Source organism: Pseudopodoces humilis, chromosome 3, assembly GCF_049639895.1.
Source record: "Pseudopodoces humilis isolate 2021_Gansu_Grassland_sample_001 chromosome 3, ASM4963989v1, whole genome shotgun sequence".
NCBI classification, from domain to species: Eukaryota; Metazoa; Chordata; class Aves; order Passeriformes; family Paridae; genus Pseudopodoces; species Pseudopodoces humilis.
The window spans coordinates 29,109,647-29,132,215 of record NC_142202.1 but is presented as its reverse complement, the minus strand read 5'-3'; the positions used below and the strand labels follow the sequence as shown (position 1 = coordinate 29,132,215).

Sequence of the window (22,569 nt, the reverse complement as noted above, 5' to 3'; positions counted from 1 at the left end):
ATCTGCTCTTGTTTCTGGACCTCTTTCACTGCAGTTACTAAAATTTTAGCTTGCAATTTCTGCTTCTCATCTTCTCTCCTCATGTATACTTTTTGAGCTTCCCTTAGGAGCTCCTGGAGGCTTTTATCTTGCCACCCCTCGATCTTTTCTAATTTTCTCCTAATGTCCTCCCAAGATTTAGCAACGAATTGTGTTTTTAACAGAACCTCCCCCACAGGAGAGTTCGGGTCAGTCCTAGAGTAAATCTGTAAACTTCGCCGTAATCTCTCGATCCATTCAGTGGGTGGTTCCTCTTTCTCTTGTCACTCTCCAAAAACTTTGCTAATATTCTGGCCCCTAGGGACCGCTTCTCTTATACCTTGGACAATTATGCTCCTTAAATCTATCATGTTCCGTCTGCCTTCCTCCGTCTGTGCATTCCAGCTGGGGCTTACGCTAGGCCATTTCTGGTTACCTGGCGTCCCCTGTGGATTGCGTCTGTCCCAGTCTCTGATACCGGCTTGTTTAATCATCTCTCTTTCCTCCTGATTAAACAATGATCTCAGGATTGCCATAAGATCGTCAAAGGTGTAAATACTACTCCCTAAAAATTCGTCTAACCTCTCAGCCACACCAAAAGGATCATCTAACAACCGCCCCATCTCTTTCTTAAATGCCCTTACATCTCCAGAGTTAAGGGGTACATTCACAAAACCGATCACTCCCGGGGCCGTCGGTACTTCCCTAAGAGGGAACAACCAGTGCCCCTCTTCACTCTCTCCCCATTCATTATCCATCATTCTCGCTCTCAAACGGGTTCTACTTGAGGGAGGGGAGTTTGTGATTGTGGGTTGCCTCCCCGTTATCAATTGTGGGAACTCCGCCGCCACCTGGTTAATGGGAGGGATCCCCTCCATTATATGGGAGGGTGCCGGTTGTGGCGGCTGGACCGGCAAGGACGGATAGGGTGATCCCCAGCCTTGTGCAGGAGAAACCTCCGAAGAGGCTACTGTGGCTACGGTGTTTGCAGGCGGGGAAAGGGGAAGGGCTGCCGGCATTGCTGCCGGCACCGAGTCTCCCGCTTGAGACACATGTATCTCAGTGGGTTGGTCTCAGGGGCCCAAGGGTGCTGAAGGCACCACTTGATCTGCAGAGGAAGGTCTCGCCGGTCCATGATATGGGGGTGGTAAGTGGTCGAGGGGTTCCCAGGACTCAGCTCTCGACTCACGTTTTTCTTTTTGTTTCATTGGGAATAGCCCTACTCTGACGTTTACCCAGAGCTTAGCATATTCCCTCTCCTCAGGATCTGAGGGGACCTTGTTCTCCACATAGGAGAATAACTTATTACACGTCCATTTTTCAAATGTGCCTAACACTGGCCAAGTGAGGTGACTTCTCAACTCCTGTCCTCCCCAAACCTCCATACAATAATGTATCAATTTTGCCTTTGATTTCTCCTTCCTCTGGGGACAATCTTCCCAGTGTTTTAGCATCCACCCCAAGGGACTTTCCAGCGGGATGTCTGGTGATTCCTCCCCCTGATCGGAGGGATTTTTCCCTGTGCTTCTTCTTTGAAGCTTACTCTTTTTCTGCCCCATACTTCGCAAATATATTTTCTTACCTTTCTTCGACTTCTCCGTGAGTCGGTATCAGTTTCTGCGTTGTGTACTTACTCTGGGAATCAAAATTTTGCCGATACTCACCCTTCAGCGAGCTGAGCTGAGGTTTCTTGTAATCGGTACTTTTGCTCCTCTTACGGACCTCTACCTGGGTCCGTTAACTAAAAGGGTTTACCAGTTCCCGAGCTCGACAGGACGTATCCTTCCCCTTTTAGTTCCTTGCGATCAGTCCCCCAAGACACCCTTTGGCCTCAGGTTTTTACAAGTGTGTGTCGAGAGAAAAAAAAGCTTTCACTCTGGATCGCTTCCTTCGCGGCCAGCCAATTCCCTCGCGGGAGGATGGAAACGCGGCCTTGAAGTCCACACTCGCCCCGTGATCAGATCACGTCTCACACACTCGCCCGATCGCCCACTCAACCAGCAGTACTTACAGCTATTTTCCTGCGTGGATGTCTTTGTGCACAACAGACGTTTTACGAGCAAAACAAGCCGCGGCTTCCCGAAGGCTCCGTGCTTTCCCGAGCTCTCCGATCCGGATCCTTTTCCTTTTTATTGTGGTTTTTATCTCAGCCTAAATTTGGTTCGGACGTCGGAACAAGCTACGGGGGTTCTCAACTCACCAGGCCGCCAAAATCAGCGGGGGTACCCGTCCTGGGCAGTGAGATTCCCCGCAGTTTCTCTGATCCGAGTTCACGGCACCAATCTGTTATAAATGCAATGGCAAGATAGGGTTAATACAAAAAGCGATTTATTATAAAACAATTTTAATCACAAACAACGAGAGAAAAAAAAAACCCACAATAAATCAGCGCAGCGCTGGGTGGACAGGGAGACGTCTATACCCGGAGGTACAGATTTACCCAAATCCATAAAGGAGGGTAGACTGTCCGGGGTTTTTATAGGGATTTTGTGTCCTGAGGCCAAAACTCTGAGCAGTTACTGTTCAACAAAGAGTTTAGATGGCTGGTTGAATGAATTTCCTGGAACCGTGGAACTGAATCAATAGACGACTGGGCAGAGTCCTCTCGCATGTGAAAGGTTCTGAGTGCTTCTTGATTGTATCTTCGGTTGGGCTCTCAGAGTGAAGTGTCCAAGTCCGGTGCGGAGTCCACGGATATCTCGGCTGGGCTTCCACTTATTGTCTGGCCTGATTGCATCTTCAGTTGGGGCTTGCAGGAAGGGGTGCCCAGGTGCGGTGTGGAGTTGATGGGCATCTTGGCCTGGCTCCTTTCTTTGTTTAGCTTAATTGTTCGTGTCTTGCTCTTTCTTTCAGGCTGATGAACGACACCTAGGGTCGTTACCGCCTGAATGCTGGGTTTGGGGAAATTCTTCGGCCACACTATATTTTATATAATTTTTACATTGTTACAAATCCAGTTATATACTTATTTATTCTTTCACGAATTTTTATCCAAGGTTACATTTATCACACACTGAAAGTTACAGGAGAGCAGCGTGAACAGTGAAGTCTGCCTAGCACATACCATTGACAATGGGACATGGCACATGTTCCGTGAGACCTTGGGTTTGGTTAATAATGTTCCCAAACTTGGACATTTAAGCCTTGATCGTTCTGAGCTCCAGACCTCAGTTGGTTTCACTGTTGTTGAAGACAAGTCCCTGATCTACAAATTGCTGGAGCCTTGAAGTATGACATCATTATTTCTCTATTTATTATTCCATCAGCATCTGTTATTCACCACTACTTGAAGCAAACATTAGGGCTAGATGGACCTTGGTTTTGACTCTGTATGGATGTTCTTATACTATATTCTCAGTGTCAAGAAAAATACTTGACTATTTGTTGAAAATAGGTCTAGGAATTAACTTTGTCATTTTAAAGACTTATCAGTCTTTACTGTTTTGTTTTGGAGGTTTTAGGGTTTTTTCTCTGTGCTCTGGAGCTAGTACTTGAATCCTATGAATCCTAAATGAAGCATTGTCTTGTAGGCAAAGTGTTCGCTTCCAGCTCTCGACAGTCATATTTTGAATGTGCTCAGTAGAAACGAGGGTTTTTTCACCTAGATGCTAGTGATAGTGATCATACCCTGACAGGACTGAGCAGGAGGCTGCTGGTTGCAGACTACTCTGCTATACAACTCAGGAACTGAGTGCAGCAGGATTGTCTCACTGGCCAGTGTCTTCTGAACTGAAAAATGGCCTGACTGGGAAGGCAGATGTATTGAGCAAGTTTACAGGAGAAACTTTTCAAAAAGAAAAATGGGTTATGATGGTAAGAAGAAGAGATGCAAAACTGGTATCTAGATGGATTAGTTGAAATCTGGAGTATGGCTGGCTCCATGATAGTCTGCAGAGATGATAAAGAGAGAGGAAGGCCTTACAGCAGAGAGAGAGAGTGGGACAGTGTTGGGGGTTAGGTGTCCTTTTTTTGTTCTGGCTTGCCAGTGGAATTTTTACCCATTAGTTGCGGGGACAACCTAACTGTTGTGGGTACTTAGTGGGTGCTCGACAAAGGACAAAAAGTGGCCGGGCCCAGGAGGGGGAAGGGGGCAGGAAAGGAGGGTGGGGACAGTTTTTGGCTGGCTTTCTTCGGTTTTGGGGAAAGACATTCTTTTTTTGGGGGGCGCGAAGCTACTGCGGTAGAGAGAAGGGAATTTCGCCATCACCCAGACAGAGCTGCTGCTTCTTCTCCTTCTCCCCTCTTCGTTGGTTGGCCTCTCACCCCCTGTCCTGCTGGGACGTGTGGCAGTGCCAGGCACCGCCGCGGATACACCTCATCCACCAGCCCAGGATCTCAGCTCATCCCTGCTGTTCCAGCCGACTGTTCCTCGGAGCCCTGCAGGAGCACCGAGACTGCCCACCCGAAGGGTTTGTGAAACAAAGCCTCTCAGCCGAGAAGGCTGTCACGGGGTCCCTGGTTCTGTTTTCTTGCTAATGCTGTAGTTATTGTTGTTTGTTTGCCTGGTTATACTAGTAAAGAACTGTTATTCCTATCCCCAGATCTCTGCCTGAGAGCCCCTTGATTTCGAAATTATAATAATTTGGAGGGAGGTGGTCTACATTCTTTCATCCCAAGTGAGGCTCCTGCCCTCACTAGCAGACACCTGTCTTCTAGAACCTAGACAGACTGTCTGTGTGATCTTGGGGAAGATTCCTCTGAGACCTGGAGCTGAGCATAGGCTCCCTCTGTTCAGGTCCTGTATTCAGGTCTCAGCTATGGATCCCATCATAAGTGACTTCTCCCAAATCAAGTCCACACAGATACTGAGAGTCATTGACTCACTCAGAGATAGGCTTTCACTGGAGGAAATCTGGAAAAGTCCACCTTTCTATTCTACTCCCCCTTTCTATTCTACAATCAAGTTGTTGTCACGTCACTCCAAGCTGCAGTATCACTGATACAGAAGTTTTGTACAATGTCTAATCTAAATCTCCCAAGCTGTTTGGTTTATGGCTTATTAAATTACTTGGTTTATGGTTTATCTTAATGGTTTATTCTTCCTGATCTTTCCATCAGGAACATATTAGTTCCTTATTCTTTGCAACAGCTTTTTCAGTTGATTAACCTTCTGTCTCTGTTTTTCCTTCAGAGAAAAAAAGCTACATTTCTTGCAGTCTTCCCTCATGTTTTCTTTACCCCTGACAATTTTTGCTGCTCTCCCTTGCTGACTGTTTCATCTGTTATTTGAAGTACAGTACACTAAACAGGTTGTGGTCTTCCAGGTGAATCTTTACATACAGGAATCAGCCCACACAGACTCTTTCAGTAGTCTTTAAGACTGTTTAAACATCCTAATGTGAGGGCTTTGCCCTGCATGCTCAGCTTGTTCCAACATAGTCCCATAGGTATTTTCTCTTGTGAACCTAGACAGTTTTGCAAGAACAGATGAGTATTTTTGCATAAGCATTTTGCACTATTGTATTCCATCCATTTTAGATGATCTCTCTAAGTCATATCAAGAACATTTTAGATTCTGTTTTTTCTTAGTATCTATAACATCTGCAGTCCTTCCTTGTTCCATCTGCAAGATTCATACTCACACTTCATATTCAACCTTCTGTGCCTTCACTGAAAACATAAAACCTCATACAAGACCAAGGCCCACAGAATTCCTTAAAAAACATACACATTTATATATATTAGGATGGAATTACCCTGTGGATACAATTATCCAACTAGACTTGACCTCCAGCCCCTTCCCACAGTAGTTTCATTTAGAACACAGCTCATTAGCATTTCCATGAAGATTGCAATAGATTGCTATTGTTTATCAAATTAATATAATTGTTAAAATAAAATATGATTGCTGAAGCTGTTTTAAGAACTAACACTCTAGGAATGCCTAACCACAATAACCACGATATCCGGCTGTAAAAGTAAGAAGCTGAAACTGCAGAGCTGAAGCTGCAGGATGGTATCCGGCTGCACAAACAAGAATTAGAACATCTCCTTATTAGGGAGGATTGCCTAATTGTCATAAGACCAATGCCCGATCATGACCACCAAGAAGCAGAAGAAGACCCCCTAGCAACAGGAGGCGCAGGCGCTGATGCAATCCAGGAGACACAGATGCAGGGACTGTATAAAAAAGGGAACCTCCTCAGCCAAAGTGTGCACTATGTATGGGACACTGAGAGGAAGCCTCCCCCGGCCCGCCCCAGCTGTTTTTTTGCTTGCTTAATGCTTGCTGAATTAATAAAATTTGCTTTCATGAATGATTATTTAAATTGTCCCTTTTATTTTGTCACACCAATGTTCTATAATATCCTTATTATAGGAAATACCACTAAAGGCCTTGCAAAAAATTATATAAAATAAATTCAAGCTTTGTGACATCTCTAGTTAGTACTTCAACTTGCCTTTAAGACTTCTAGAGTGAAATTGCTCAGGGAACTGGAAGACATGTAATGTGGTATGTTATTCCCTAAGCAAGTTTTGCATATTTTAGGCTGAAATTTTGTCCCCTAAATAATTGCACTCTCTGGTTGCTGTTGATCTTTTAAGTAAGACTGATGAAAAAGGGAGGAAAAAAGGACATGAAACTCTTCTACTTCCTTAACATCCTCTGTACTTGCATATGGATGCTGAATGCACTAAAGCAGGCAGGGAGCACAGAGCCTGCGTGAAACTAAGTCACACAAGGTTCTCGCTCTGGCCTAAGAAATGATAAGAAGGAATCCAAACAGTCCTTGGAGAAGGACAACAACCTTTGCAGGTGTTGTTTGGATCCTTGTTGTTTGCTTGCAAGAAACAGTCAAGGGTTGTAGCTCCTAATTGTCCAATAATAGTGATGGTTTAATGACCAATGAGAGTTTTACCTCTTGGACCTCTCTATAAAAGAAGATCTGGGATAATAAACCTTGCTCTCTTGTGCAACCCAGCCAGAGAGTCCATGTCGTGCTTTGCTGTTCCTAAAATAGGTCTAAAATAGGGATCTACATCTGGTAGATCCCTGCCGTGCCTTGCAGCCACGAGCTGAAGGACATTGGAGTCTCCCTCCTCCTTCTTTGAGAAGTAAGGAGTTCTTCCCTGTGTGCTCCTGGAGAGCTACAGGTCTGAGTGACCCCAGGTAGAGGGCCCAGCCGGTGCGTGTGTCTGGAACGGCAAATCTCAACGAAGCTAGAGCTTACACTCCCATGATAAGCCACTGAGCTTACATATTGCACTCGCCGGCTGTTGAGATAAAGGTTTTCCACAAAGGGAAACCGAAGTTCCGCAGAGGAACAAACTCATCCTCTCTGAATTGGACGTAAGCAGCGACTGGGACTTGATTATCAGAAAGCTTTAAAGTGTTATAGCTGTGGCCATCTGGGGATGGTGACGCGAGAGCGGATCAGCCAGGATGGGTCCCCGTTTGATGGATCCCCGGATAGCCTGGTTCCAGCCAGAGCAGCTCGGGCCCTCGAACTGCCTGTGGATGCAGATCTGGGAAACCAAAAAGGGGTCCGCAACCTCTGCTTCCAGCAGCGCAGCAGCAAGCAGCGGCAGCAGAGCGCCCCGCCTCGCCTCCCGGCATGTACCGCGCCCCCCGTGCCAGCCCGTCTGGACTTCTGAAGCCTTGGACTATCTCTGCTCATACTGCTTTGCGTGGAACAACGTGGTTCCAAAGCTGAAAGTCAGACGAAAGACGCTGTAACAGAGACTTTTCTCCGTGGTCCCGCCCCGTGGGTTTCTGGGAGAAAAGTTTACCTTCTGAGTGTTTTATGCCTTTAACTTTTCCTGTTTGTTTTAAGGATTGCCCATGTGCTCTCCCCGCGGTGCCGCGGGAGGACGCCTCCCTCCACTCCAACTCCGGTAGTGGAGGGGCTGGGGGGGGTGGCCTCGCGGGGGCTTGGCAGAGCGGCTTGGGTTTCTTGGTCCGAGCTCTTCCCCCTCCCGCTGTGCGGCGCGGCGAGCGCTGCTGTAGGATTAGCACAGCGCGGCAGGGGATGGGCGTGGCTTCCAAGCTTCCACGGAGCGGCTCTGTCCTCGCTCCCCACCCGCCCGGGGGTGACGAACGAAAGGGTACTGATATATTCTTTACAGAATGTGATACGATATGATATTGTTGATAAGTTACAGTTTTAGGGGTTCATTTGGTTTTTACATCAGGATTTCTGTGAATCTTGTTTTAAAATTATATCATGTAGGAGACTCTTTTCCAGTTAGGGTGGGTACTGGCCACGCCTTAGCTCTTTCTGGACAAGAACTACCAACAGGCTCAGATATTTCTGCAACAAAAATTGCACACGAGTTCTTTGACTCGGCAATTTGACCTGTAAATGTAACAGCTGAATCAATCTTTGGAGTGACCTTGAAACTCTTGCCCAGGAGAGATGTCCAGGTCTTTTCACTGGAAAGAAATACTTCAGCTGGTTGTAGTTTCTGGGATGATCAAATTTATAGAAACCAATAAAAAAAAATTGAAAAAGGTATATTTATATTAGAAGTTTGAAAAATTAATTATCAAATCTAAAATTTGATTGACTAATAACTGTAATGTTGCAATCCTTCTCCCCGATGGGACCCCTCTGTCCCACCCCCCGTGGTGAGAGCCTGCTCGTCTCAAGGCACAGGCAGCAGAGGGGGTCTTGGAGTGGATACAACACGGACTCAAAGTATCTGGACACAGGAGGCTCAAACTTGCTGGAATAATCCCGGGTTTATTGTCTGTCGTCCATCCGGGACAAGAGAGAGAGCGAAATGCTCTGGGTCTCATCTCTTATACCAGGGGGTGGGGGTGATTAGGGGATGCAGGGAGGTCACAGCCAATGGGAAGGGGGAAGGGAAGGAAGGTTCTCAGGTAGGAACTAACATTACACAAACCAGAGGTGAGTTTTACCCTTGGGAGGTACCAAGATTTTTAGATGCACTACAACACTGTAAAGTCTAATTAATTTATTAACTTGAGAGAAGATATGCCTGTGTTTTATTATCAGCAAGTTCAAGCAATTACATCAGATACCCATCACCTTCCAGGAGTGAAAAGGGACACACGTGTTTCAGGATTTAAGAAGATATCTAGTGATGCTAAAGATCTACATCTTCAGCTGATAGACTTTTCCTTGAGTTTCATTTATTTGGACTCTAAACCAAAAACTATTAATTTTCCAAAAAGATGTAATTGTACCTCATATAATATCTCACATGCCTTTGGTTTGTTTGTAGTTACCAATGGCTGTGGTTCTACTTTGTGGTAATTGGGATCATGTAGATCTTTAGGAATCAGGTTCATCAAGCAAATTCCTCCATTGATATTAATGTTTTCGATTCAAATTATCATCCTACAGGTATCATTGGCAATTGAGCAAGCAGTGGTCTGATCCTGCAATGGGTCTTTCTAAAACATACAAGCTGCAAAACCCATACAGCTCACTATGGTATTTTTACCACATTTTCTGCAAAGGGAAAAAGTGTAAGTGAAAAAACATAGATTTCCAAAAGCTGTGAAAAGGCTTTAGAAATTCAAGTTTAAATATTTAAGTTTAAATAAATATAAACATGCCTTAGCATTAAAAAAAAAAAAAAAAGCAAAGCAAAAAAGCAAAGCATCACGCATGCTGTCTGAATTAATTGCTCATTTGAAACAATCTGAAAATCATGAAAAACAGGAAAAGCTATTGATACCTGGAAGGATTCATCTGACTGGCAAGTGCTAGAAGGTCACGAACCAAGCTTGGCCCAGTTAGGTACACCTGAATTCGGTCATTGAATCTGCTTATATAGAAGACATAACCAAATGTTTGGATTATTCACTTTTGAAAGAGGTCAGAAACCTTGTTTCATTATTGAAAATTTCCTGCACATTCAGAGTCACTCCAGTTTACCAGGTTTAACTGACTCCTTGTAAGAATGAACAACAGGACTTAATGGTAATGCATGAAGGATTCAATAGCATGTGCCAGAGAACCTCCCTGACCATTCTAAGTCAGTGTCCAAGCAAGCTCTCATCTGGTAATTGACAAGTTACTAAAGGGACCTCTCATGCTGTGTTTGTTCTCTTTCCTGCAAGGGCCCAGCAGGAGATTACAAATGCTGCCTTTCTGCCCTAAAACAAAAAAGGGGAATTATAAATGCTGAATGCAAGAAAGCAGGCAGGGAGCACAGAGCCTGCGTGAAACTAAGTCACACAAGGTTCTCGCTCTGGCCTAAGAAACGATAAGAAGGAATCCAAACAGTCCTTGGAGAAGGACAACAACCTTTGCAGGTGTTGTTTGGATCCTTGTTGTTTGCTTGCAAGAAACAGTCAAGGGTTGTAGCTCCTAATTGTCCAATAATAGTGATGGTTTAATGACCAATGAGAGTTTTACCTCTTGGACCTCTCTATAAAAGAAGATCTGGGATAATAAACCTTGCTCTCTTGTATAACCCATCTAGAGAGTCTATGTCATACTACTTTGCTGTTCCTAATATAGTGTGACACTTGCCCATCATAGAGTACTGGTCCAAATTTTGCAGTTTTTCTCTTCCTATCTGTGAAATTTATTTTACTTTTGATAAGTTTTGCCTGTTGTATCTAGTCCATTTTATCTTTAGTAATTGTTTACAGCCCCCTACACCCTCCCATGAATGTAATATTGTGCTGGGTTCTCAACCATCTGTACTAGTTTCTATTTTGCAGATATCTCTTACAACTGAGGTCTATTGAAAGGTTGCAAATTAGCTGACTCCTGCTGAATTTCTTTACTTTCCTCTAAAATGACATAGTTGCACTTGGTTTCTTACTAGCACTTCTTGAATGAACTGACAGCTGTCCATAATCTGTTTTTCATTTAGATTTGCCTCTTATTAGATGTTCTCTACCCATTCTCTGAGTTTATTGACATCTGCCTTCTTGAAATCCAGTGCTGTCGGTCACTTGGATCAGATGGCAGATGACACTATGTTCGCTGAAGTACTGATTTCTTGTAAAATGTCCTATCTGGCAGCAGACTTTGAGTTGTATGTTACACTGCCCTCTACCTATGTGCAAAGCTGCAGTGCAGCTGAGGAAGGTTGTGACAATTACAGTGTGTATTAGGCCTTAAGATTTAGGCTGCTCTTCAGAATTTATCAGATCGGGAAGAAAAATGTAAGTTCAGAGAAACTTTCTAGAAGATATTAATAACTTCCCTTGTAATGCATCTCAGTCAATGTAGACAGAGGATCTATGCTAACAAAGTGTTTAGAACACAAATTATTTGTGATAATAAAGACTCCAGACTAAGGTATGCAAGGATGCTTGCCCTACCTAGTTTAATAAAAGTTTTGACCATTATGCAGGGATTTCATGTTGCAATGGACAGACAGTGAAACTTAAATGTAATGGGGGAGAGGAGGAAAAAAGGCAATAAACTTTACCTTAAGCAGAAATGGCTGATCAGACCATACTGGACCTCTGCCTTGTAAGAACAGTGACAGAAGCTCTTATATCTAATGCAAAAGTAGTTAAGACTTCAGGTCCTACTAAAACCTTCCAATATTCTTTAACACTGGTTGAGACGATTGTAGATACATCATGGCCCCTCTCACAGGTCAACTAGAGATGGTCAAGGAGTCAGACCAACCTTGATACTTATATTAGAAAGGCTTCCATTTACACAATTATTTTTATTGACAAACTTACAATGAGAGTTCCTTTACTATCACTTCAAGTCAACTTGGATTCCGTAAATAATGAAAATTAATTACCAGTAACCAGTACCATCTGTAGTCAGCTTTTATGACAGCTATAAACTAATAAAAATGCAGGCATCAGCTTTTATGACAGCTATAAACTAATAAAAATGCAGGCATCATGCTGTCAATGTGGTGGTATAAGAGGAGCAAGCCGTTCCTGTAGTCAGAGTACTGGTGGTGGTTTAGGGTAATGCAGGTTGTTGAATCACTGTTCCATACTGCACAGAACTGATGTGCAGTGTCCATACACTATCTAGTGGCTCTGTCAATTATGATATTATCCCTTTCACCTGTGAATCACAGGATTAAAAAAACCTTTAGACAAAACAGGAATTTGTGAGTCTGTAACCATTCCCTAATGAATCTAAAACATTTTGATGTCATAAGTGATTAATGAAGAAACACAAAGAAGTCATAAAGCCTGTGTGAATGTGCAGGCCAAACTCTTGATGGGGGCTTCTTGACAGTCAGTCATGTCATTAACAGAAGACTGACAGGCACTGGTCAAGCTGTTAAGATCTTTCTCTTTTCTGTACAGACTTTGTTCTAGATTTATTGCTAAAAAACCCACTCAGTTTAGGAGTGCTTGAAGAACAAGCTAAGGTATCTCCTTTAGTTGCTGTATTCTGCAGTATTTTGTGGTAAAAGCAGATAATCCAAATATTTTAAACAGAGTGCATAGTAGACAGTAATGCAAGGCTAGATGTGTTCTCTCAAATCAATGGGGAATGCTAATCTTCATCCCTTGAGATCATGGACTAGGAAGATGTAAAGATCGCAAGTATGATAGTTTGGCATTTAGAAAAAAAGTGAGGAACACCCATGGAAGTGAGGGCTCTGAGAGAGGCTGCTGGGAGTTTCTTCTTTGTCTGAGACCTGGCCAATAGCTGGCCAGTTCTGAGAACTGACAGTATTGTTGACCATTGAAAAGTGAGATCAACCTTGTGAATACCACCTTTTAACCCTAAGCCCAGGAGCTTCAGGCTCTCTTTGTTTCCGGCTTTGAAAGGTAACAGAACTCTGGCTAGCCCCCATTCCCCCCTCCCCCTGCCCAGGCCCGTGTGGCCCGGCGGGGGCTGGGCTCAGCCTCCCACGACTCCCGGGCAGAGGACGGAGCCTGCAGGATTTCTCCCGGCTCCAGGCCAGGGCCAGGCTCTGCTGCGGCCCTCCCGGGAAGCCTTCCGGGTCCTATTCCAGCGGGGTGGTTGAAGCCTTTCCCAGGGGGGCCTGACGCTAGGCTGGGCTGGGCCATGGCTGCTGACATCTTGCCAATATGCCCGCCCCATGGCCTGCACAGACGGCTCCAAGCCGAAAAGCAGCCGAACACCGTCCACTGCCTTCCTGCCCTGCTGAGCTGAAATCCGACACCATGAATATCCGCCACGGCTTGAGCCAGATTTTAACCCTTTTACTACCCAGCTAAGACCTGCAGATTTAATTCCTTTCCAGAGAGCAGAAAGCGAGAATGATCAACATGTAAAGAGGCAATATAAACCATCGAAGCCAATAAAAGAAGGAGTCTAGCCTCAGATGGAAAGAAAATGAAGAGATGCTTTAATAAGCTGAAATACTGTTTTGGTAATGCCATGGAGATGGACAGTAATGTTCTGGAAAACTCCTTTAATTCATGAAAGAGTATTTTGGGGTGAATGAAGTATTTCAAAGTGTAGATCTGAGCAAAGGTATCCATTGATGAAGCTGAGTAGATGGTAGAGTAGTTGTGATCCCATGAAATGCTGGAACAGAGAGAGAGAAGTGAGGGTTGATGAAGACCCTTGGCCCCCAGGGAGAAAAGGAGAAAACCTCTGTTCCCAGAGATGATCACAGAGACAGTTGAAGAGAACCTTTGTCTTTAAATAACTCATCTTTAAAATAATACCCCTTGAGTTAATGGCCCATGAACACACTTCTGGGTGGTGTGAAATGGGAGGAGGGCATGATGGCGGAGTTTTTTTCCAGGTGGCTGCCATCACAGGAATGAAAAGCCATGAGAAAACTGTTTTCTTGTGGAGAACTCTCCATGGAATGACAAGAGAGAACTCCTTTCTCTCCAAAGACTAATGAAAAGACTAATGTATAGTTGGGACTGTTTTAACCACCAAGTTTTGTCTCTGTGTTGTCAGTTGGACAAGGGAAAGGTTGGGTGGTGGGGAGGAAGGGTTTCTGGAGGTTTTATTCTGGTTTCTTATTATTGTAGTTCTGTTAATAAACTTTCTTTATTCCTTTTAAGTTTTGAGCCTGTTTTGCCCTTCTCCCAATTCATACCTCACAGCAAATTATGAGTAAGTTTTCTGGTGATTTTTAGCTAATGCTTTAAACCACCACAAGTAACAGCATTCTTTTTATCTTCTGTTTCTGCCAGGGATATGATTGATCTTCAGTAAACCAAACAGCCCTTCTGTTTTGTTATTTATCTGTGAAATGGAGATTGTACTATTCTATGGAATCTAGAACTGCTTTATAGATAAGTACTGCTGTTGTAAAAGGCCGTATTTTCTATATTTTATATATATGAAAAAGAACATACTTTATTTATATGTGGCCTATGCCAGTACATTTAGGGTTATCTGAGCTACAAGCACACAAATTAGTTATATTTGAAAAAAATTAAGTCTGATTCACCATCACTTTCAGCAATTTTCCACTATTCTACTTAATAACTGAGAAAGCTCCCTAGACAGCTCTTAAAACACTTATCTTTAATTGTACTTAATTATATATATGTATTTATTTTAGAAGGCTGAGTAAAGACGTGATGATGCAGACTTCAGCTTTGGTAACTTTTCTTGAACTGTTCTTTCTAAGAAAGCAGAAATTTTATTTTCTTCTTCAAAGCTGCCAATTTTGTTTTCCCTTTTCAGTAAATATTTTTTCTAGTTATACTTCTGAACCCTTAAAACAAATTTAAAATATCTGGCAAATAATGTTCATATTACCAGCATTTATCATGATTTCCAACATGAAGCTTCTATAGTGCATCTCTTTTGCCACATACAGTAGCAGTTAATAAATATGCACGCCAATACAACAGAAATATATAAATGGACTTACAGGTGGTTGCATGTGATGAGAAAACCGTGTGTAGGAGTTATGCTCTTTCATCTCAGATAAACCCAAAACTCAGAGCCTTAAGTATTGTGCTAATTTTGGCTGGCAAGGAGTTAATTTTCTTCACAGTGGCTACTATGGAGCTGTGTTTTGGATTTGTGCTGAAAATAGTTGGTAACACAGGGATGTTTCATTATTGCTGAGCAGAGCTTACACATAGAATCTTTTTTTCTGCCTCTCATCCCACCACACCAGGGAGAGGTGCACAAGGAGTTGAGAGAGGACAGAGCCAGGATAGCTGACCCCAAATGACCAAAGGGATATTCCTGAGAATATGGTGTCATGCTCAGCATATAAAGGCAAGGCAGATGAAGGGAGAGAGGGGGCATCTATCTGGAGTGATGGCATGTCTTCTCAAGCAATCATTATGGGTGATGGAGCCTTGCTCTCCTGACACGCACCTGCCCATGGGCAGGGGTGAAGGAATTACCTATTTTGTTTTGCTTGCACTCAGGACTTTTGCTTTAGCTATTAAACTATCTTCATTTCAACTCCCAAGTTTTCTCACTTTTGCCCTTCTAATTCTCTCTGCCATCTGACTGGGGGGGGTGAGTGGCTCTGTAGTCCCTTGCTGCCAGCTGGGGTTAAACCACAGAAGCAGTAAGCATGTAAGAGTTGACAGGGCTACAGGCAACCTGCTTTAAGTGCTCAAAGCTGAGCAGCTTAACCTCTTCTGCCCTCTTAGCTACTAGCATTTCCTACACTTTTTTCCAATTCAACTCCAGATCATTCAGTCATTTTTAATCTCAGAAGAGATTAAAAAACAAACAAAAAAACCCAAACCTGTAACTGAAAGTCTTTTTCCTTTTAAGATGACTGTAAGAGAGACGGGCTTAAAAACACATCAGTACATGAAGTACATTTCTTACTAGCACTTCCAGCCTTGCACATGCTATTAGCATGCAAAAGCCCCAGCTTAATTTTATTGTACAACCAGTGCAAACCCGGCCACAAAGGTTTCAAAATAAGTAATTAGCACAAGAAAAAAAAATCCAACACTCAGGCTTCATTGCACAAACATTTAAAGAGAAGAAACAATTTCTTTTACAAATGTGTTTCTCTTGTATAAGAATAATTTTGTATAGAAATAGCTCTTTATACATTTTACAGAAGTAGGCTAACATTTAGATTCTTTATTAATGAATAATCATTGAATGCCATTTAAGATTTCAGTTACATTTCAGTCATCAAATATCAATAACACAGCAATACATCACTGCTCTAATAGCCTTAAACTGCTTGACTTATTGAATATTGAGTCAAGACAGTGAAAACATTTCTAGAGCCATTATAATTTGAAAACACTCAAGTAGCTTGAAACTGTTAAATTATGAAATACTTCCTGAAAGTAATACCATAATTTAAGTGTCAAGGAATATGAACTTAAACCTTAATAAGGCAGCAATACTTGCTCACTCCTCCTGGTTAATACTGTAAAACCCAAATAGAACAAAAGCTTTAATATTAAACTGGTTTACTGTTAATGTGACCCTCAAAACACTCCTAAAAGATAGGATGCTATCCAGAAGGACCTGGACAAGCTCAAGAAGTGGGCCCTACAGGAATTCTTATGAGGTTTAACAAGATGAAGTGCAAACTGCTGCATCTGGATGGAGCAACCCTGGTGTCAACACAGGCTGGAGGATGAAGGGATCAAGAGCAGCAGTAAGGAGGACTTGCAGGTGCTGGTGCACAAAAGGCTGGACATGAGCCAGCCATGTGCACTCACAGCTCAGAAAGCCAAACTTGTCCTGGGCTGCATCCAAAGCAGCGTCGGCAGCAGGGCCCTGGAGGGGATTGTGCCCCTCTGCTCTGCTGAAACCCCACCTGTAACCCTGCATCCAGCACTGGGGACCCAGCACAGGACGGACACAGACCAGCTGGAGGGAGTCCAGAGCAGGCCACCAAGATGATTAAAGGGATGGAGCACCTCTCCTGTGAGGAAAGACTGAGAGAATTGGGATTACTCAGCCTGGAAAATAGAAGGCTTTGGGATGACTTAATTGCAGCCATCCAGTATCTGAAGGGAGCCTACAAAAAAGATGGAATGGAACTCTTTGTAAGAGTATGTAGTGACAGAGGCTAGGTTTAGATTAGATGTTGGGAAGAAATTCTTTACTGTGTATGTGGGAATGCAGTAGAACAGGCTGCCCAGAGAAGTTGTAGATGCCCTAACCCTGGAGAGGGAGCACCTGAGCAACCTGGACTAGTAAAAACGTGTCCCTGACCATGGCAAGGATGTTGGAACTGAATGATCTGTAAGGACCCTTCCAACTGAGGCCATTCTATAATTCAAAATGAGATAGCAGAAGCTACTCTAGCAAATGCTATACAGCATTAACACAACATATAAATGTAATAAAAATACTTCCATTTTCTTAAGAAAACATGAAAGGTAGATTTAAAAAAACCCAGTAAATGAAGATATAAAAAGTAAATTTGTAGAGGACAAAAAATTGAAAAACATATGTATATATATATTTATATGTAAGGGTATGCTAGGAAGCACATGTATTTTAAAATACTCAATTTATTCAAAGACTTTGAGTCCCCATGGTGTCATGTGGAACTCAAACATAACCCACACTCAAATGCTTTCCCTCTACAACTGCTGTTTCAAGCACTTTTACTTATCTGCAGATTTCCTTGTAAATTAGAGAGAAAGTAAAGGCATTTACCCTTGGAATACAACTATATGCAGCAATAATGTCTTGCTTTCTAGGTATAATTTTAAACAGAAGATGTAAGCAAATAAGAACCATAAAACCCAATGACTGAAAACCTGAAATTTAGACGCTAATGATTCTATTTAGTATTCATAAAGAGCTACTTAGGAGTTTGCCTGCTGTATCCCGTGTGAGTACTATTGACACTTCCATGCTTCATGATTCAAATGCATAGTAATGTTTAGTCAAACATGGCTCTCACTCCAAGTTAGCAAAACTCTTGACACATACAACTTTCAAATAAATTCAGCGGGGACTGTACACCTCTCCTTCTCACAGCACAGAGGTTGATATGAGACAGTAATGAATCACATTATACTGGTTCACATTTTCATGTGGTTAGGAGGAGAAACAAACCCTTATTCCAGTGATTTTGCAAATTCTGCATAGTCAATGTATCCATCACTGTTCTTGTCATCATCTCTCAAGACATCATCTATTAGACTAATCAGCTCTTCTTCCTTCATTGCTTGGGTATGCTCACCACCTTCCTACAAAAACAAAACCACAGTGAACAGTTCAGCAGTCTTCCACATCTACTGGCACATGTGACAGATCACTGACAACTAATTTTTTACTAAGCTGTTCATATTTGGTGCCTAATTTGGCACTAAATTTTATGTAATAATTTATAACAATATAAACAAATTTCATCAGGTGGAAGTTTTGAAGTCAAAGTTCTTTGGACTTCAGAACAAGCATTCTGCAATCAACATTCTTGGTCAGAAGTTCCAAAAGCTGAATACCACAATGTATAATGATGGACAACCATCTAATAAATGTATTCTTAATTAGAGTCTTGATGTAGTATAGACACTGTAGTTTATATACACTACAGAAACACTTTGCAGTAACACAGAACTGAAAAAATTCAGCATTGTAGCTTAAAGTCAGTAAAATTCTTACTAACACCCCCTATGGGAACACAAAGGGGTGCCTTTGCACATGAAACAGCCAGTCATGATTCTGCTCTTGGCCCTGTATTTTTTGCCACGGGTTATTAGCAGGAAGTTGTGCTATTCTGAATTGTAACTTCCAGAAGATCAATATGAGATAATGTGTTTGTTTTGTGTTCCTAATGACTAGAAAGAAAAATTGAGTTTAGGAAGAGGCAAACCATAACAGGCTCATCTAATACAAATTTTCTGCAAGACGTTTTTTATAGTTTATGTATACACAGCAGTATCAGTCTGAAGTTGAAAACAGTGTCATATCACATGATATTTCTACAAATTCTCATGCTCCACTTTGGATGAGTTCCCTTTCTCCTCATCCCCACCTGCCAAAGTAAGCCCTCTGTAAAATTATTTTCACTCTGGAGCCCTTCCTGATTCTAGAGTTAAAACTAAACTGGAAACTTCCTAAAAATTGCAATGTGACATGAAAAACTGTGATAATGTACATTTGTAAATTCAACCAGAACTATCAGGAGAAAAATAATCTTATTTTCAGGCAAAACTGTAACTGCACTGAAGATGTGTTGCAACTGTTGTGCTGCTTTTAGAGTCAGAACTGTTTCCAAGCACATCTGCCCTTACAAAACTACACCAACCAACCTCTTTGTGGACATGTGAGATAGCAGTAGCAAGTTCTAACCCATCTAGCAAATTATTGCCATCATAATCATGCATTTTGAAGTAATGGAGCTGCAACTCTTGGGGAGACATCTCAGATTCTGGTTTCTCAATAACACCTTCCAAGTGTTCCATGATGTGTCTAAGAAAAACAAAACCCACAACATTTCCATCAGTTGATATTTAATGCTCTGCTTATAGCAAATTTAGTCCTTGATCAAATATTTTACATCTAAAAGCACCCTGGACAACTAAAAGCTACAGTTTGATACCAAGATAAAGGGGGCACAAAGGTTGTTTGTTGGAGGGACTGCAGAGGCCTCTAAGACCTTAGACAGCTATTTCTATTTCTTCTGGCCTACTTAGAAGGCTATAAAAACAACTGAAGCAGAGCCCAAAGTCTCTTTTTGGCTGTCTTCCAAAGCACAGGAACTGGAGGAAGCTCTTTCCCAGTCAACCATTAAGTGCTCTAGGGAGTTTTATTTGCTGCTAGAACTGTTCTGCATTTATAAAGAAGCAAATGAGAAAATAAACTCTACCTGTTAGGAGTATGACTTTGTCTAAAGTATGCTGATGTGGGTAAGCATGATTTCTGTAAGAAATTTTTTAAAGCATAAGTAGAAGGGTCTCAAGAGACACCCTCATATCTCTACAAATTTATCAAGCAAGCATGTCTCATATTTGGCTTTAGCTAATCATACAACATTCTGAGAAAACAGGGTGCCCTAGGCTTAAGTGCAACTTGCGTAACAGTTTAGAGATAAAAAATTCATTAAGAAGTAAAGTTTACACTTTTAGAACATGGAACACATACTCTTTATCTTGTACCAAATTCTTATCAAGGCGAATATTTGAATGTTGACTCTCTCCTACATGTTCCTCAGCTAGGACAGAGATGAAGAATGCAGTCATAGAAAAGCAGAATAGCAAATGTGTTCTGAACATCCTTTGGGCCATTGCAATCTCCTACAAAAAGGAAAATATCCCCCCCCCCAAAAAAAAAAACAGATGAAAAATGCAATCTACTTTCAGCAAATTTAGACACTACTTAGAAACAGCCCCATTAAATTTCAGAATAGAAGAACTCGATGCAATGGAAACTCTTGGCAAGCAAAGAATAAGAGAACTCAAATTAAGAGTTTTTATGAGAGTCCCAGTAATTTCCAGATAATGTCTTTTTTTGATGCACACACCTTAGCCATGCTTGGGTTTTCATATACTTTCCAGATAAAAAAGCAAGCATGCCCTCTGCCTCAGGCAAACCTTACCCCACAGCTAAGGGAGCAAAGGTCGCTTACGGCATCTAAGCGGCTCCATCTAATTAGTGGCTCTATTAAGACTGAATTGCCTAGAGGGCCGCACAGCCGTGAAGACGTCATGCAACCACGCATGTACGCAATTCACGGGCAGGTGACACAGCAGAGAGCTTCAGAGGGGCCGAGCGCGCTACCGAGAGCAGCCAAAGCGTGGACTGGCGGCTTCCGCTCCCGTTCTTCTCCCACCCCAGCTGAAGCTATCCCCGGTTCCATCGGCATGTCGCTGGCCACCAGCCAGGCTCCCAAGCCCAGCTTAGGGATCCCTGAGGAAGCGCCAATGCAGCGGGATGGGGCTGGGCCCACTGCCCCCCCCTCCTAGGCCTGAGCATCCCCGCTCCAGTACCGGCTGTCGGGGCGGGCGGAGAGGCCCCGCCGCCGCCGCCGCCGCCAGATTACATACCCTCGGCCGGGTTTCCGGTGTGCCACGGGCTCCGGACTGGACGCAGGCTGAACACCATTCCCGGGATCACCCCTGACCCGGCGCTGCCCCGCCCGCTCCACCGCCCATTGGCCACTCCGCTCGGCCCCGCCCCGCCTCGCGAGTAACGTCACCGCTCCTGGAGCTCCACGTGGAGCCCTCGCGGCGGCGCAGGTGCGGCGAGGCCACGCCCATCGCGTCGCGGGGCCGGGCGCGCGCATTCAGGTGTACGTGGGGGCTGCGGGCTCGGGTAGGTGACAAGCTGTGCATGAGCCAGCAGTGTCCTGTGGCCAAGGAGGCCAGGGCTGTCCTGGGCTGCATTAGGAAGAGCATTGCCAGCAGGTTGAGGGAGGTGATCCTGCTCCTCTACTCAGCCCTGGTGTGGCCACATCTGGAGTGTGTCCAGTTCTGGTCTCCTCAGTACAAAAGAGACATGGAGCTCCTGAGTGGGTCCAGTGGAGGGTAACCAAGATGATTAAGGGACTGGAACATCTCTTACCAGGAAAGGCTGGAGGAGTTCAGCCTCGAGAAGAGAACTGAGAGGGAACCTTATAAATGTATACAAGCATAGATATATGTGTATACATATATGTGTGTGTGTGTGTGTATGTATGTATATGTATATGTGTGTATATATACAGTGTACACAAGGGAGGTGCCAAGAGGATGGAGCCAGGCTCTACTCAGTGGTGCTGAGCAAAAGAAGAGACAATAGGCAGAAACTGATACACAGAAAATTTTACCTGAACATGACCAAGAACTTCTTTGCTTTGTGGGTGACTGAGCACAGGTACAGATTGTCCAGAGACATCTTGTGGAGTCTCCATCAATAAGGATATTCCAAGAACTGCCTGGATGCAATCCTGTGCCATGTGCTCTAGGATGACCCTGCTTGAGCAGGGGAGCTTGGACCAGATAGATGACCCACTTGCAACCTGGCCCATTCTGGGCACTGTGGGGTCTTGACAATCCTGGCCTTTGCTGCAGATAATTCTCTCCCAGAGGATGCATTGGAGGGATCCCACTGGTGATACCCTAGGCAGAACCTAGGACTGCAGTGGTGGAGCTGGTGGCAGTGAGGCCCATTCCTAGGGCAGTCCCCAGCTGCTCTGGTTGCTTCCCTCTCACCCCATTCACGAAGAACTGCCATAGTTCCTGCCCTGCTCCTCGAGTGGGAATTGCTGTAGCCTCTCCTCAGTGCCCACTGCAATTTATGTGTCTTCTGTGCTTCCCCTCACACCACACGCCACAGATCTCACTGCTTCCATATTCGACACCTACACAACCACTGCTTTGGCCTCTCGAGGTCAACCCTCGAGCAAACCTCGGCCCCGGGGAGCTGGGGATGGCTTTTGGCCCGTTCCTCACGCACCGCCTGGGTGTCTCGTGTCGAAGTTGCTGCTGGAGGGGGGCGGTGGCCGTGGGGATCAACATGCAGAGAGCCCTGGGGTGACTTCAGATGGCGGCGGTGGGGGAACAGCATTTCCGGCCTGTCACGCCTAGGCAGGGAGCGAGAGGCCACACCCGCGGTGCCGGGACAGCGGCCGCGGTGCGGAATGCGGCTCCGTGCCCGGGCGTCAGGCGAGAGGCGTCAGAGAGTGGCCACCACAGCGGATGCGATGTTCCTGGCCGCAGCCCTCGGGCAGGGCGTGCCGGCCGTCCCCGCCCCTCGGCACCTGGCGGATCCACGGCCCCGGCGGCAGATCCCGGGAGGCGCCGCCGGGGACTCC

The 22,569-nt window shown here is 44.1% G+C and overlaps 1 protein-coding gene across 1 annotated transcript; it reads right to left on the bottom strand.

The window, feature by feature from the left end:
* Positions 1–15,810: 15,810 nt before the first annotated feature.
* Positions 15,811–20,917, bottom strand: MCFD2 (multiple coagulation factor deficiency 2, ER cargo receptor complex subunit). The gene is made up of 4 exons (XM_005532704.3): positions 20,822–20,917; positions 19,920–20,071; positions 19,088–19,247; positions 15,811–18,022 (listed from the first exon to the last, which is right to left on the bottom strand). Exons 2-4 carry the CDS (start codon positions 20,060–20,062, stop codon positions 17,891–17,893), a joined length of 435 nt encoding a protein of 144 aa, XP_005532761.1. The 5' UTR covers positions 20,063–20,071; positions 20,822–20,917; the 3' UTR covers positions 15,811–17,890.
* Between the last annotated feature and the right edge of the window lie 1,652 nt (positions 20,918–22,569).

Coding starts and splice junctions, on each gene's coding strand:
- MCFD2 (XM_005532704.3), bottom strand. CDS start 20,062: ATGGCCCAAAGGATGTTCAGAACACATTTGCTATTCTGCTTTTCTATG. Junction 19,248..19,919: donor AATTTGGTACAAGATAAAGA/GTATGTGTTCCA, acceptor TGTTTTTCTTAG/ACACATCATGGAACACTTGG. Junction 18,023..19,087: donor TCTCACATGTCCACAAAGAG/GTTGGTTGGTGT, acceptor TTGTTTTTGTAG/GAAGGTGGTGAGCATACCCA.